This window comes from Octopus sinensis, linkage group LG3 (assembly GCF_006345805.1).
Source record: "Octopus sinensis linkage group LG3, ASM634580v1, whole genome shotgun sequence".
In the NCBI taxonomy this organism is placed as follows: Eukaryota; Metazoa; Mollusca; class Cephalopoda; order Octopoda; family Octopodidae; genus Octopus; species Octopus sinensis.
Genome location: NC_042999.1, coordinates 75,053,633 through 75,067,720, shown reverse-complemented (window position 1 = coordinate 75,067,720; position 14,088 = coordinate 75,053,633). Strand labels below are relative to the sequence as shown.

Sequence of the window (14,088 nt, the reverse complement as noted above, 5' to 3'; positions counted from 1 at the left end):
CATCTTTCATACTTTGAATGGAAATTTTTTTAAGATTACGATAACGGCTAAGTTCCATTTTCATTTGCTACCTTTCAGTACTTTCTAAGGGTTCATAAACATTTCTGGACAGGACAATTCCAAACAAGGACAATTTGGTGCAAAGACAAACAAAACCTAACTATGGAGTTAAAACAGTCTATAAGAGACACGAAATCTATATTACTTTACATTAATATATACAAAATTTTACATAGATCTCTCTCTCTGTTTTTATCTCTCTTTCCCTTTCTCCCTCTCTCTCTCCCTCACTGACACACACACACACAAACATACACACACCGTGCACGCACACACACAGACACACATATTTACTGCTCTGGAGAATGTACTTCATAGATAGGTGAACCCATCAACCATTTGTAGTTTTGTCCATTTTCATTGACATAAAATTCAGCTGGCAAAAATAAGTAGTACCTGTAATTCAAAGGGCCAGCCTTGTTACATTCTGTGTCATGCTGAATCTACCAGAGAACTACGTCAAGGGTACACATCTCTGTAGTGTGGTCAGCTATTTGTATGTTAATTTCAGGAACAGATTGTTCCACTGAACACTCATTGTTATTACTGATGAAGAACCAGGCCTTACTATTAATACCAATATGGTAACAAATATATTAAACAACTAGCTCAGAGAACTTGAGTTGAAATCTTTCCAAGGCCTAGTATGCTTTTTAATCTTCAACAAGTTTATGTGGTGAGATTGATAGTATTAACTGTCCCCTAGTGCAAAATCTGTGTGAAATAATATACTAAAAATCTTATCTATGTATCATGAAACAAATAATGGATAGTACTTTTTAGCCAACTTTTGGCTTATCATCCTTAAACAAAGAGAAAACTTTAAAATCACACACAATCACATATAACAACATACACACACACACACACACACATGTATACAGTTTAAATGGACATTTACTAAAGAACACACAGGTAGTTAAAAATTTGCACAAAATACTTTCCTAAACTTGCACATATACACACATATATACATACATGCGCTTGCAAAAAACATTCATTCTCAAATTCAAATATGAATGTGTATATGTGTGTATATGTATGTCTGTATGTATGTATGTACATATACACATATGTATGCATGTATGTATGTATGTATGTACATGCCCTCATAAAAAGATATACAGAAACAAGCACGTAAACAAAAGATATTTTGAAGACTGACCACTTGTTTTAAAAATAATAGTTATTCCTCATTTGAAATATTGAATATTGAATTTTTACTTACAACAATTTTTTTCATCACTGCCATCATTGCAATTCCAATAAATGTTACATAGATTTCTTTTATTGATACATTTTGAATTGTCTAAACACTTAAAGCTATTCGTTGAGCAATCTGTAACATAAATAATAAAAATTGCTAATGAAATGTCAAAATAAGTGAGCTGAGTCATTATTAAGATTTTGTGAACTATTAACCTCATCTTTAGAGAATACATTTATACTGTATTTACTATGTCTACACTATGTTTCAATAGATGAGAGAAGATTTTAGTGATTATGAGGCTATGATATGATTAACATGTTCATAATCAAAAGTAATTACAAGTTGAGAAGAAAGAATTATCTTCAACACTGTTTATTAACAACATTAAACGTTTCTATATGTATATACAATGTACAATTTGTGGTATTTTTGCATGTTATGTGTGTGAATTAAGCATTAACAAAATTGCCAAACGATAAGAGGTGAGAAATTTCATCCAAACACAGGACATTCCCTCTGGTTACAACAATAATAACTGAGAGAGAGAGAAAGTTGAGGGATGAGGAACTTCTTATTAAAAGTTTCCCTCAAGATTCTGAGGTTTCTGATGCAATCAAGATAAACTCGATAGAGAGCGGTATTCCTGGGTTTTATAAGATCACTAAAGTGTTCTAGAATATTCCATGGGACCATTGAAATTTTCACTTTATTTGTCAACATTAATCAAAAACTGATGTGAAAGATTAATGGTTAGAAAAATTGTCAGTAGGTGTTATAACAGATTTTAAGGATATAACTAAAATTAATTCTGGTTAATATTGCTATATATAGTAATGTTAACCGAAGTTAATTGTAGAAACACATACCAATATATATTAATAATATTTACCTGATTTTAACATTTAAGCTTAAAACTTCAGGTTTGATTTTGAAGTAGGTTATCTTTCAGAAATTGATTAGAATTTAAAAATTCATTTAGCAAAACTGTTAAGGCTAAGTACCATGCTTAAAATTAAAATATTTGAAGCTATATTTTAGCTTACTTTACAAACAACACAGTATAAATTAATAGTATGTATTATATGGAACACAATGTAAATAGGAATTCCTGAAATCTATACTGTAATGGAGAAAGCTGCTTATTAATTAGGTATGTAACAATTACTAAAAGAACTAAAAGAAAGCAATTAGTTGAACTTCTGGAAATATTTTTATAAATTCATGTTCTAAGAAATTTCCTATAATTTCGATTTCTCAAGATTATTGAATTTTTTTAACTCCTATTTCTCGCAAATATTCATTTCATTTACTGTGTATAATTCTTCACCGATTTAAATATTCATTGCATTCACTGCAGAGTATTCCATTTTTATTTGCAAAGTCTCTCACGCTATTTGGAAAACTGACAGTTTATTATATTAATGTATATGTAATGCAGAAACATTATTTATTATGTGAAAATTTTTTAAAACACCTGTATAATTTTTTGAACGTGGAATAGCTGTGAGAAGAGCCTAGAAAGTTGGGTAATTACTATTAGAATATAAGAAGAAAAAAATTACCAACAAGTACTTGAAACTTGCACCTTATTCACAGTTTCCAAACATTCTATACCACTAAGCCAATATATACACAAAAAAGTTGCATGAGTGACTTCAAAAGTGATACACACACACATAGATACACATACACACAAATGAAAGGCAATGAATGTGTGTACGTGAGTGTGTGTGTGTGTGTGTGTGTGTGTGTGTGTGCTCACTGACAAAACTTCGTGCCACATCACTTTTGTGAAGTTTTGTCAGTGAACAGATCATGGTTTCAAAGCAACGAAAATATTTTGTCACAAATGAAATTTTTTCTTTTCTATTCTAGGCACGAGGCCCGAAATTTTGAGGGAGGAGGCTAGTCAATTAGATCGACCCCAGTATTCAACTGGTACTTAAATTATCAGCCCCAAAAGGATGAAAGGCTAAGTCGGCCTCAGCAGAATTTAAACTCAGAACATAAAGACTGAAAAAATACCGCTAAGCATTTCACCTAGCATGTTTCCACCTTGATTCTTTTCTACTCTAGGCACAAGGCCTGAAATTTTGGAGGAGGAGGCCAGTCGATTAGATCGACCCCAGTACATAACTGGTACTTAATCTATCAACCCTGAAAGGATGAAAGGTAAAATCGACCTTGGTAGGTGAAAATTTAATGTTGAAATTAAGTTGAAGTGCTGGTGGCACGTAAAATGCACCCACTACACTCTCAGAGTGGTTGGCATTAGGAAGAACCTCCAGCTGTAGAAACCTTGTCAAATCAGATTAGAGCTTGGTGCAGCCAGTCCTGAGTCAAACTGTCCAACCCATGCCAGCATGGAAATCGGATGTTAAATGATGATGATGATGATGACAAGACAGGAACTCAAGTATCTATAATTAAAAGCAATATCTTTAACCAAATGTCTTTTGGTATTGATTAAGTTTGACACAAATTAAATGCCCTAATATTTGCACCACATGTCCAGCTGTATAAGCATATTTGTATTTTGAAATATGAGTATGGTATCAGTTCTGGTCATACATATTAAACTAGTTATGATCACCACATAACAAATAGGAAATCATCAAAACAAACATTGCATAGTTTGGAACTGCTAACTACTGTCTGGTGTATATCCCACATCTCAATGTATGTTAGCACCTAAACATTTAGTAGAAACATATGGTACCTGTTTGCCTTACACAAATTTGTTGCTTTTATTTAACTTCAATTTTCATTGAGCAAATCTATAATGAAAGCTGTTCTGACTGTGATCATTGATCAAAATTAAGAAAATAAAAATCAAACGATGAAAAATTAAAATAAGATAAAATTAATTACTAACTTAATTCAGGACAGGTTCCTTCAAAAACTGTAACATTATTAATTGCCAGACCTGCAGACCCAACATCTGCTATGAATTCAAGAAAACCTTTCCCTGCAGATAACTGGAGTTGTCCTTCATAAGATCCATACATGTCATTAAAATATAATTCACTCCAAGTTTGACGATGTAAAATTCCAGTAGTAACATTCCATTGATTCCAAATAACTGAGAAATTTCCAGTTAAATCAGAAGCTGAAGTATATTGGAATTTCACACATGAATCTGTCAATGTTTCTATGGGTGATAGCATTTTCCCTTTTGCTCTTACAATCAGCATACTACCTGTAAATTAAAGAATATTATCAAAAATATCAGCAGAATCACTGAATTGCAAAGCAAACAATTGAATGGGTGAAAAGCCAGAGTTTCTAACTTTTCTTCAAAAATAAGTCATTATTTGTTGAAACATTAGCAAATAAGTTTACTGTTTCTTCCAACAAATAAAAAATTCCAAATTCCAAACAGAAAGTTGAAGATATAAGAAACACATGTTTTCCTTCCATAAAGCTTTTTTATCAAATGGACTGCTACTTATTTTGGCTTTCTCTAACAATAAGCAGTTGAACAACAAATGTTACTTCACATAGGATCCTTTCTTAGATGGGATGCTGTCCTTTAAAGTAAACTCATCCATGCAGTCCAACAAATCAGTTATACAAATCGGTTTTCCAAAGCAGCTATTAATGGATTACATTCCTTTACGACTCATATAGTTTGTTAAATTTGGTCATTGTCAATTAACCATATTAGTTACAATGGCATGTCATTGTGCTGGTAACAAAATACATGTTGCGAAGCTCTTAACTGTTTGTACACATCCTATCAACTCAATCATTTGTACTACTGAGAACATCAAGAAGAGAGTTCTAGCAAAAAATGTGAAAACAAAATATGTGATGATATAAATGATCTGGTACAGAGTGATAATAGGGTAATGCTGTTGTGGGATGGGGAGAGGGTATGTTATGCTAAGAGAAGTAAAACTAAGTTAGGAGGAATGAACAGGTTGAAGGAAGTGATACTTGAGAAGTTAGCAATTAGTGATGGGAAAACCAAAAGTTAAGAATGAATGGATGTTGTGTCTGTTCCAACAAATTAGGGTTTCAGTAGTTCAATTAAGCAGATGAGGGTTCCATTGACACCTGTAATATTAATATAATATTCAAGCAGATTAAGTGTAATGCTGCATGACGATGATACTCAGAAGGTCTGGGTCAACCAGAAGCTAAGACACAGTGTGCCCCATAGTGGGAGTGATCCTGGAGTCTTATAACTGAGAATCAAACTTCTGATACAGTTGGCTAGTGTATCCCTAAAATCCAGATAGGGATAGTAGAAAATACTATAGGCATTAAGCATTATCTAGGAAATTAGATAATGTGTGGAGTACATGAGTGAAACAGAAAGAATAAGAAAAAAATAATAAAATGAGAAGAAAGAGATTCAGGAGGAGAATGTAAAAGGCAATACTTATACTGAAAGGTAAGTGGCCACTATACTTACCAGGAACAGCAAAGTGTGGCACATTTTCATTTAATACATGTTTCCATCCATTTACAATTTTATAACCACAATAGTATTTTGATTTGAAAGGACAGGAAATTGAAGAACCTAGTAAGGAAAGAGAAAATGCAAATTGAATTAATCATCATCATCATCCCTACCAGCACCTCCACTATCTATATTATTGTCCCCATTATCATTTTTATCATCATTAACACCAATATATCATCATCATCTTCATCTTCAATACTATCATCAATATCATTATTACCATTTCGTCAGTATTTTCACTATCATTGTTAATATCATCAGTAACATCTTCATTGAAACTATTATCAACAGCACGTCATAGCTATTGCCAGTAGTAGACAATGACTGCAACTTTTGCCACTCAGACTACCAGATCACGGGATTTAGGCCTGATTTGGCCTTTTCAATGATAGACACCAAAGACATGGAAGTAGTAGTGATTGTCTGCCACTGATAATAACCATGATGTGCTTTTAGGCATCATATAACCACATAAGAGTTTTCTCTCTTGATAAATACTGCAGTATTTATGTGTTCTAACACAGCATCCACTTTTAAATGGTGAATATTTTACTTTTGTATTAATACTGTTTCTGTTGCTCTATTTATTTTTTTCATAAGTCCACTGGCCTTCTGAGATATCAGTGCCTATTTTGGCTTTGTATTTCTATGTATATTGCTAGCATAGAGAGTTACTACTATTTCCAGCTGCTTGATGTCTACCCATGAAAAGGCCAAATCAAATCAAAATCATGTGATTTGATAGTCTTAATAGCAGAAGTAGAGGTAAGTGTCTGCTGTTGCTGCTGATGATAGCTATGAGGTGCTCTTATGCACAATATAACCACATGAGAATTTTCTCTCTTGGTAAATATTGCCGTATTTGTGGGTAACTACAATCAATGTTGGTTACAATGAAGGATAAGACCAGTGAGAATACTGAAATACTAGAAAAGAGGCATGTAGGCATGTGTAGTGTGCAAGAATTAAGATGGAGAGGAGCCTCAGCTAGATTTCTCACAGGTAAGTAACATAGGTACAAATTCTTTTAGGTAGGTAGCAAATTTTGGTGGGTGATGTAGTCATATTTTGGCATAAAAATTAGTAACCTAGTTAGTCAGAGTGCATGAAAAGATAATTAAGTTTATACTAATCTCATGAAAATCAACAGTTACATGTATTTCTGCTTACACCCCACACCCTGAGTTGGCAGATGAACAGAATGACCAATTTTATGTGGTCTTTTTACAGATTTTTTCCTTAGGAATGACAGGGACTATATTATTGTGGCTAGTGAATCTTGAGGGCTTGTGAATGCTGGTGCAATGTAAAAAAGACCATAGTGATGCTGCGTAAACACACCCAGTACACTCTGAAAAGTAGTTGATGTTAGAAAGACATCAAGCTGTAAGAACCAAGCCAAGATAGACATGGAGTCTGGGCAGCTCTTCAGCCAGCCAACTCCATACCAGCATGGAAAAGTCATTAGATGATGATGATGATGATGAATATAATAGACAAAATAAACACTTACTGCAATTCATTTCATCACTACCATCACTACAATCATTGGTTCTGTCACATACTTTAGATTCACTATAACAATAATTATTTTTACACTTTCTTGTTCCAGCTGGACACTCTGAAATAATAGAAAATAAAAACAGAACATTTTAAAAACATGTAATTAAATGTAAATACTTAAAATATAAATTTGTTGATGTATTACTTGACTATTTCTGTTTTCTTAGAAGCAATACAATAAATTCAGGAAACATTTGTCATAATTAGCTAAGAATCTCATGTAACAAAATATATTTGCCCCCTACCACTTCGATCTCACTCACTCTCTCATTCTCTCTGATGGTAAACTCACATGTATAACATTCCTAAGACTTCTCTCCAAAGAATTCTTTTTATAGCCACAATGCACTTTGTCCCCAACCAGCTGGTGACTCTCAAAGAAGATTAACATTAGAATAATGCACACAAGTTTAGAATGCTGTTGCCACACACACATTCAAAAGACTAACTCTGCTTTTGAATCTTACAGCTTTCTTTCTTCCCTCTTTAATTTAAAAGCTCTCTATATTATTCTCTCCATTTCATTTTAACTCTTAATAAACCCTTTTAACTCAGAAATGTCTTCTCTTTTTACATATTTCCATTTTGTTTTCATAACCTTCAAAAATCCTAGCTGACATAGAGATAAACCCCAAATTATAGTTTTCAAAAAGCTTTAATTCAACTAAAATTTCAGTTAGCGGTTCCCTTTGTACAATCATTTGATAAACTCAGTTGAACATAACAAATACTAATAAATCATTTTAAAGTTTTAATTAATACATATTAATCTTTTCTACTAAAGGCACAAGGCCTTAAACTTTGGGGAAGGTACAAGTTGATTACATTGACTCCAGTGTTTCACTCGTACTTATTTTTATCAACTCTGAAAGGATGAAAGGCAAAGCCAACCTCAGCAGAATTTGAACTTTGAACATAAAGATGGACAAAATTTCATTAAGCATTTGCCCTATGTGCTAACAATTCTGCCAGCTGGCTGCCTAATAATAATAATAACAATAATGATGATGATGATGACAACAACAACAACAACAACAACAATAATAATAAATGCCCTGGTGCAGTACAAGACAGTAGCTCTAATGGCTTCTGATCATAACCGATTGGAAGTGTCATCATGTACATGCTTAGTCTTGGTATAAAAGATAGGTTATAACAAATATTCTGCTCAATACCACAAATTTACTTGTCAGTTGAATCTCAATCAGTTCAGCATGTCTCTTAGTGGTTGAAGATATGTGCATCTCTGATCATGTGCAGGAGTCATGGGAGAGCATCATAGCTGTGTGCTGAGGGGAATTTTGGAAACATGGATTTGGGTGACATTTTAAGTGGGATGGGCTACAGGACCTGAGGAAAATTTTAACTGGGTCCCACCTGCAAAGTCATGTGCTGTTTATCTTGATATGTGATAGGGCACATATGTTTGTGATGCATGATCCTGGTGTACCCTTATCAAACAAATAGTCATGATGGATATATTGGGCTTTGTATATTTGTTCCCTAGTGTCATTTTGATGGAATATGCTGCTTTCTCACTCAATAATAATATTGTATTTGGTATATATAAGGCTCTATGTAGAAATTTCTATATAAATAAATAGATATGAATATTTGTATTCATAAAGAAATATGTTTGTATTTGTATTATATACATACATATATATTCATGAGGAAAATAACAAAGAACTGAGGTGCCTGGTGCCTTGATGTTCTCAAGAAAACCTGTACTTCACAGCAGAAATGTTAAGACTTGTCTTTCTGATGGTGAAAAGCACTTGTAACAGTGCCATATAAAAGCACCCAAGCAGTGCCATGTAAAAGTGCCTGTAGAGTGCCATGTAAAAGTATCTGTGAGGTGCCACACAAAAGCAACCAGCACCCAGTACACTCTGTAAAGTGGTTGGTGTTAGGAAGGGCATACAGCCATAGAAACTATACCAAATCATCCTGGTGTCTGATGCAGCTCCCAATTTGCCAGCTAAGGTTAAATCATCCACCCCACGCCGGCATGAAAAACGGACATTAAATGATGACAATGGGGATGATACATACACACACACATACATACATACACATACAAACACACACACACACACACACACACACACACACACATATATATATATATATATATATATATATGTATATGATGATGATGATGATGATGATGATGATATATATATATATATATATGTAAGCTGGTGAAGTGGTACTAGCTTCTAACTGTTAACCATTTGTTCTTCCTATTTTCTAACTTATTTCCTAGTCTATATAATTCTTTTTTTTATAATCCCTCTAATGAGAATTAAAGAAAAATGAATCCTTTTAATATTGCTCAGCAAAAGAAGTCCATTGCTATTGATCTTCTCATCTCCCTGCTTCCCTATAACTCCTCTCCACTGCTCCTCATCTCTGCTGACTCTGGTGTTGAGTTGCCTAGTATTACAAGCTTGTCATTAGCAGGCATGTCAGATAGAGCAGCATCCAGATCAGCATAGAACTGCTCTCTGATCTCTTATGTGCACATCATTGTAGGGACATACACACTTATGATGATAATGAAGTGTTTGTTGCTGACAGGGAGGCAAAGTTTCAGAAGCCTTTCATTTGCACCTGTGGGAAGACAGGGAATATGTTTTAGGAGACTCCAACTCCATGTATTTTGTCCTCATGTAGAGCCTTACCTTTACAGAAGAATGTGTAGCTGCTATCTGATTCTGTCAGTGCCCCTTCCCTGGCCTGTTGAGTTTCACTAATTGCTGCAATGTTGATATTGTACCAATAACTAGGTTTTCCTTTCTCAATTTAGACTGACCACAAATGGATAAATCTATCAGCTGCAGTTAACTGGCCAGAACTGTTTAGGGCAAGTTTTCATTAGGCCACCTTTTCTAGGCCCTTCCTTACTAGGATGAGCAGTGCTGTTCTGAAGAAGCTACTCATCCACCAGGGAAGCTGCCGAAGTTCTCTGCTGTCCAATACGAAGAACAGCAACCATGCAGGCTTGTGACTAAAGTTTCTAGTGGTCACCTTCAGCTGTCCCTTTCACCACTTTTCCATTGTCACAGGACTTAAGGTTGACAGTTGGAAGGCTGAAAAGCACAGACACCTGTGCATGAAGTTGTTTTAAGTGGGAGATCCATTGCATAGAGGCCAATACCACTTGCTCAGCAGAAAGAACCTTCATTCAGGAGCACAGAAAAGTGTTACAGCTGGAGACCCTTCCTGGTGCAGTGGATGACCAGGGTTCTATAGTGTTTTGTCATGTTCTAGGCACTCTACAACTCCTGCTGGTATTGCCTTTCTGTCTGTTGGACCTCACTGGTAGTTTCTGCTACCCAGTATGCCAGAACCAGTCTTCATATGCATGGGTAGACAACCGGTATCTCGCTGAGGGTATGAGACCCACAGGCTACCCTCAGCTGGTTTAGCTCACCAGTCAAAGTAGTTTATTAGGGTGTGTCCACTGTACATGGAGCCACAGGTGAGAGCTGGGTGCCTGGTGGGTACCAAGGTGAATGAGTCACTCCTAAGAAGCATGAATAACCCCTCCCACTAGAGGTACTATTCCTCCCTCAATGCCCCAAGGGTATATAAAAGGAATTATATATGTACAAATATAAATATAAAACTATAAAAGGAATATAATAGAATATAAAAATATTAAAATAAGAATATAAAAAGAAATATAAAAATATAAGCATAAAAAGAAGTTTAAAAATATACACTATATATACCTATACACACACACATACACAAATAAACAACACACTTGTATATATTGTTGAATGGCAATGGACTACTCATAGGTTCTTTCACCTTTTTGTGAGTCTTACTTTTTGTCCTACAGGGTGTCCAACAATCACCCTCTTCACCAAGCAAACTCAGTGGTTGCCAGTTTAGTTGCTGATGAACCGACCATGTGATCGGTTGTATTGGGTTATATGTCACCAACAGTGCTCAAGTGCAACCTGACATAAGTATGTAATATATATATACATGAAAACAAGCATAAGGAAATAACTGAAATAAAAAAAAGATACATTGTAACCTGAAAACATGGCATTGTAAAGTGCATCTTTCTCTCCTCATAGCTTGTGGGTGACTGAAGCTAGAGATGTAGGCACTTCTCTGTGTAGCTGAAGCAGTTTATATATTGCCAGATGTTTATTTTCCAAAATTAACTCCTATAAGTTATGCTGTTATAGTGTCTATAGATATGGCAATTAATCAATATCTATAAAACTGAAATGTGAAAAAGTTGTTTGATTTCTTGATTATTTGTCTCATTTTGTGATAGGAACGTTTTAAGGAGTGGTAGATGGGGTCGGATTGGTGCCAAAATTTACACTGGGGGGTAAAATGGGGTGAGGAGAGTTGCAAGTCACTCGGGGCTACTGTTTGGTTGCCATGGTGAAGAATATGGGAAAAACTGAGTTTTATGGAATAGACAGGTTGCACTGTTTGAATAATGGTGGCTTTTCATGTTACTGCAGGGACTAGAGGCGGTCATTTTTAATTGTGAGTGTAAAAATTTGGGGGATTTTGGAAAGGGGGGATAGAGAAGAGGGCAATAAAAAGAGCCAGGCAAAGAAGACGAACAAAAGAAGAAAGGGAAAAGGAGACAACATGCACAAAACAACACCATCACCAAAACTCGAGCAAAGCACAGGTCAAAATAGCTAGTCATAATAATAAAAGATAATGGTCATGTTCGGGCATAATGATAAAATGCAGTGAAGAAATTGTAAATGATAGAATAACTTTGAAAATTTTGAGATCAGCAGGTAAAAATCAATTACACCCAGTAGATGAAAAACAACTTTTCAGTTGTAGACCTGTGAAATTAATAAATAGAAAATTGAGGATAATTTCTGGAATTTTCAGTCTGTCAATCTCATGGTTTTAGTATTTCATCATCGTTACTGTCAGCTGAGAACCATGCCCTGCCCTTTTGAAACACATCATTATCATTTCCCACTTAATATCTTTAATTCTCAACTGTTACTAAGTCATTTTCTGAATATGTTTGCTCAAATTCTTACTGATCTTATGATCACTTGTAAACAATTAATGCTTTAGTCTTTTGTTGAAGGTAGTGTTCAGCTGTGATAAATTTCATAATTGAAAAATAGGTAAAATGCTTAAAAACTCATAAAACAACATTATCTGCAAAGAAACATTCATAAACAGCCTAATTATGCACCGACGACATAACTTTATTTTCAATTTGACAAGATTTTCAACACAATTCCTACTAATTTGGTTGAATGTCAAGTTAGAAATTCCTGGTAAAAAAGGAATACAGAAGGTTGATCAAAGTTTTACCAAATATAGACTGACTAGTGTAATCTTATAAAATTATCCAGAACAGCAATGGACCTGTGCACACTACACAAACATGAAAGTCTAATAAACAAAACATTTCTATTTAGTTTGATATAACCAGAATTTCTAAAACTAGAGTAAATTTAAAAACTTACCTAATTGTGGACAATTATTTTCTCTGATGTAGACATAATCAAGTAAAACTTCACACACTCCATAGCTTACACGTTTTGCCTGGAAAACAAGTTTTGTAATTTCTTGCTGAATATACACTTGAGCTATTCCCCATGGAGTTGTATCATCACTCACCATACTTAAATTAGTGTTGTTGTTAAAGGCATTATAGATGGTCAGCTGGCAATTTTTGTTGGTTATCTTATATCTAATTTGTACACAGCTGTTGGTGATATTTTCAGTTGGAGATGCCAACATGCTTCCACCATAGTTCAATCTAGTTTTCATATAAAAGCCTAGAGAAAAAAATTTGAAATTTAATTCATTATGCAACATAGACATACTGAATGTCATTTAATTCATCTTAAAATAGCAAAAAATTATTTCTCTGAAAATTGGTAATAATTATTAGTTTCACCTTCTGAAACATTTTATAATAACATACAAGCAAATATTTGGATTGTGAGAGTAAATTCTACAACTGACAGGAGATCACTTGAAGAATCTGAATTCTTTGTACCTATTTATAGTTAAGAATACTCAGGCATTTTGGAGTTAAGTACATTGGTCATGAATACTATGTTGTATCAATGATAGGATACAAAGGACTGTCCTCTCAACTGAATGACTGATAATTAATCAAAATAGTCTACCATAGTCTCCTTTAACTATTCTTTGTATGGAACCTATTTGCAGCTGGGAGAGCTAAGTATCTTAATTATGGATATAGCACAGCGGTGGTGATAGAAATCAGCTGAAAATACTTTCACTTGTATGATGATACCTTATTGATTAGGTCTGCTGCAAAAATCCAAATAACTGTTGATCCCAGTTATTTGTTGATTTTCATGTTTTTTAGCTCAAAAATATAAAAGGAGCAGTATAAAAGAAACAAAAACAAATAAATGTTTGCTGTTTGAAAAGTTTTTTCTTTAAGTGTGTAAATATGTTTGACTCTAGTTTTTCTCTGCAAACAGGCGTGTGTGTGTGTGTGTGTGTGTGTGTGTGTGTGTGTGTGTGTGTGTGTGTGTGTGTGCATGCGTGCATGCATGTAGCAAATATAAGCAATCAGCAAAACTGCTATCCTTCACAAAATTCAAATTATTTGACCAATATGTAGATCCTTAAGAGTCAAAGATGCAATTTCCTTTTAATGATAAACTGATAAGTGATATAAAATGATATAAAAGTTATATAAGAGCATAAACATCAAAATACCTCAAAGCCATAAATGTTGCAAACCAAACAAAAAAACAAAATATTTATCAAGGCTTCAATG

General features: G+C 34.2%; 1 protein-coding gene across 1 annotated transcript in view; it reads right to left on the bottom strand.

The window, feature by feature from the left end:
* Positions 1-14,088, bottom strand: part of LOC115209483 (MAM and LDL-receptor class A domain-containing protein 2-like) — a 131,710-nt gene that overhangs the window by 44,802 nt on the left and 72,820 nt on the right. Inside the window, exons 18-22 of the mRNA XM_036501654.1 lie at positions 12,791-13,105; positions 7,255-7,362; positions 5,691-5,798; positions 4,146-4,469; positions 1,289-1,399 (exon numbers count right to left, since the gene is read on the bottom strand). Coding sequence (XP_036357547.1) covers positions 1,289-1,399; positions 4,146-4,469; positions 5,691-5,798; positions 7,255-7,362; positions 12,791-13,105 — 966 coding nt within the window. The remainder of the gene's footprint in view (positions 1-1,288; positions 1,400-4,145; positions 4,470-5,690; positions 5,799-7,254; positions 7,363-12,790; positions 13,106-14,088) is intronic.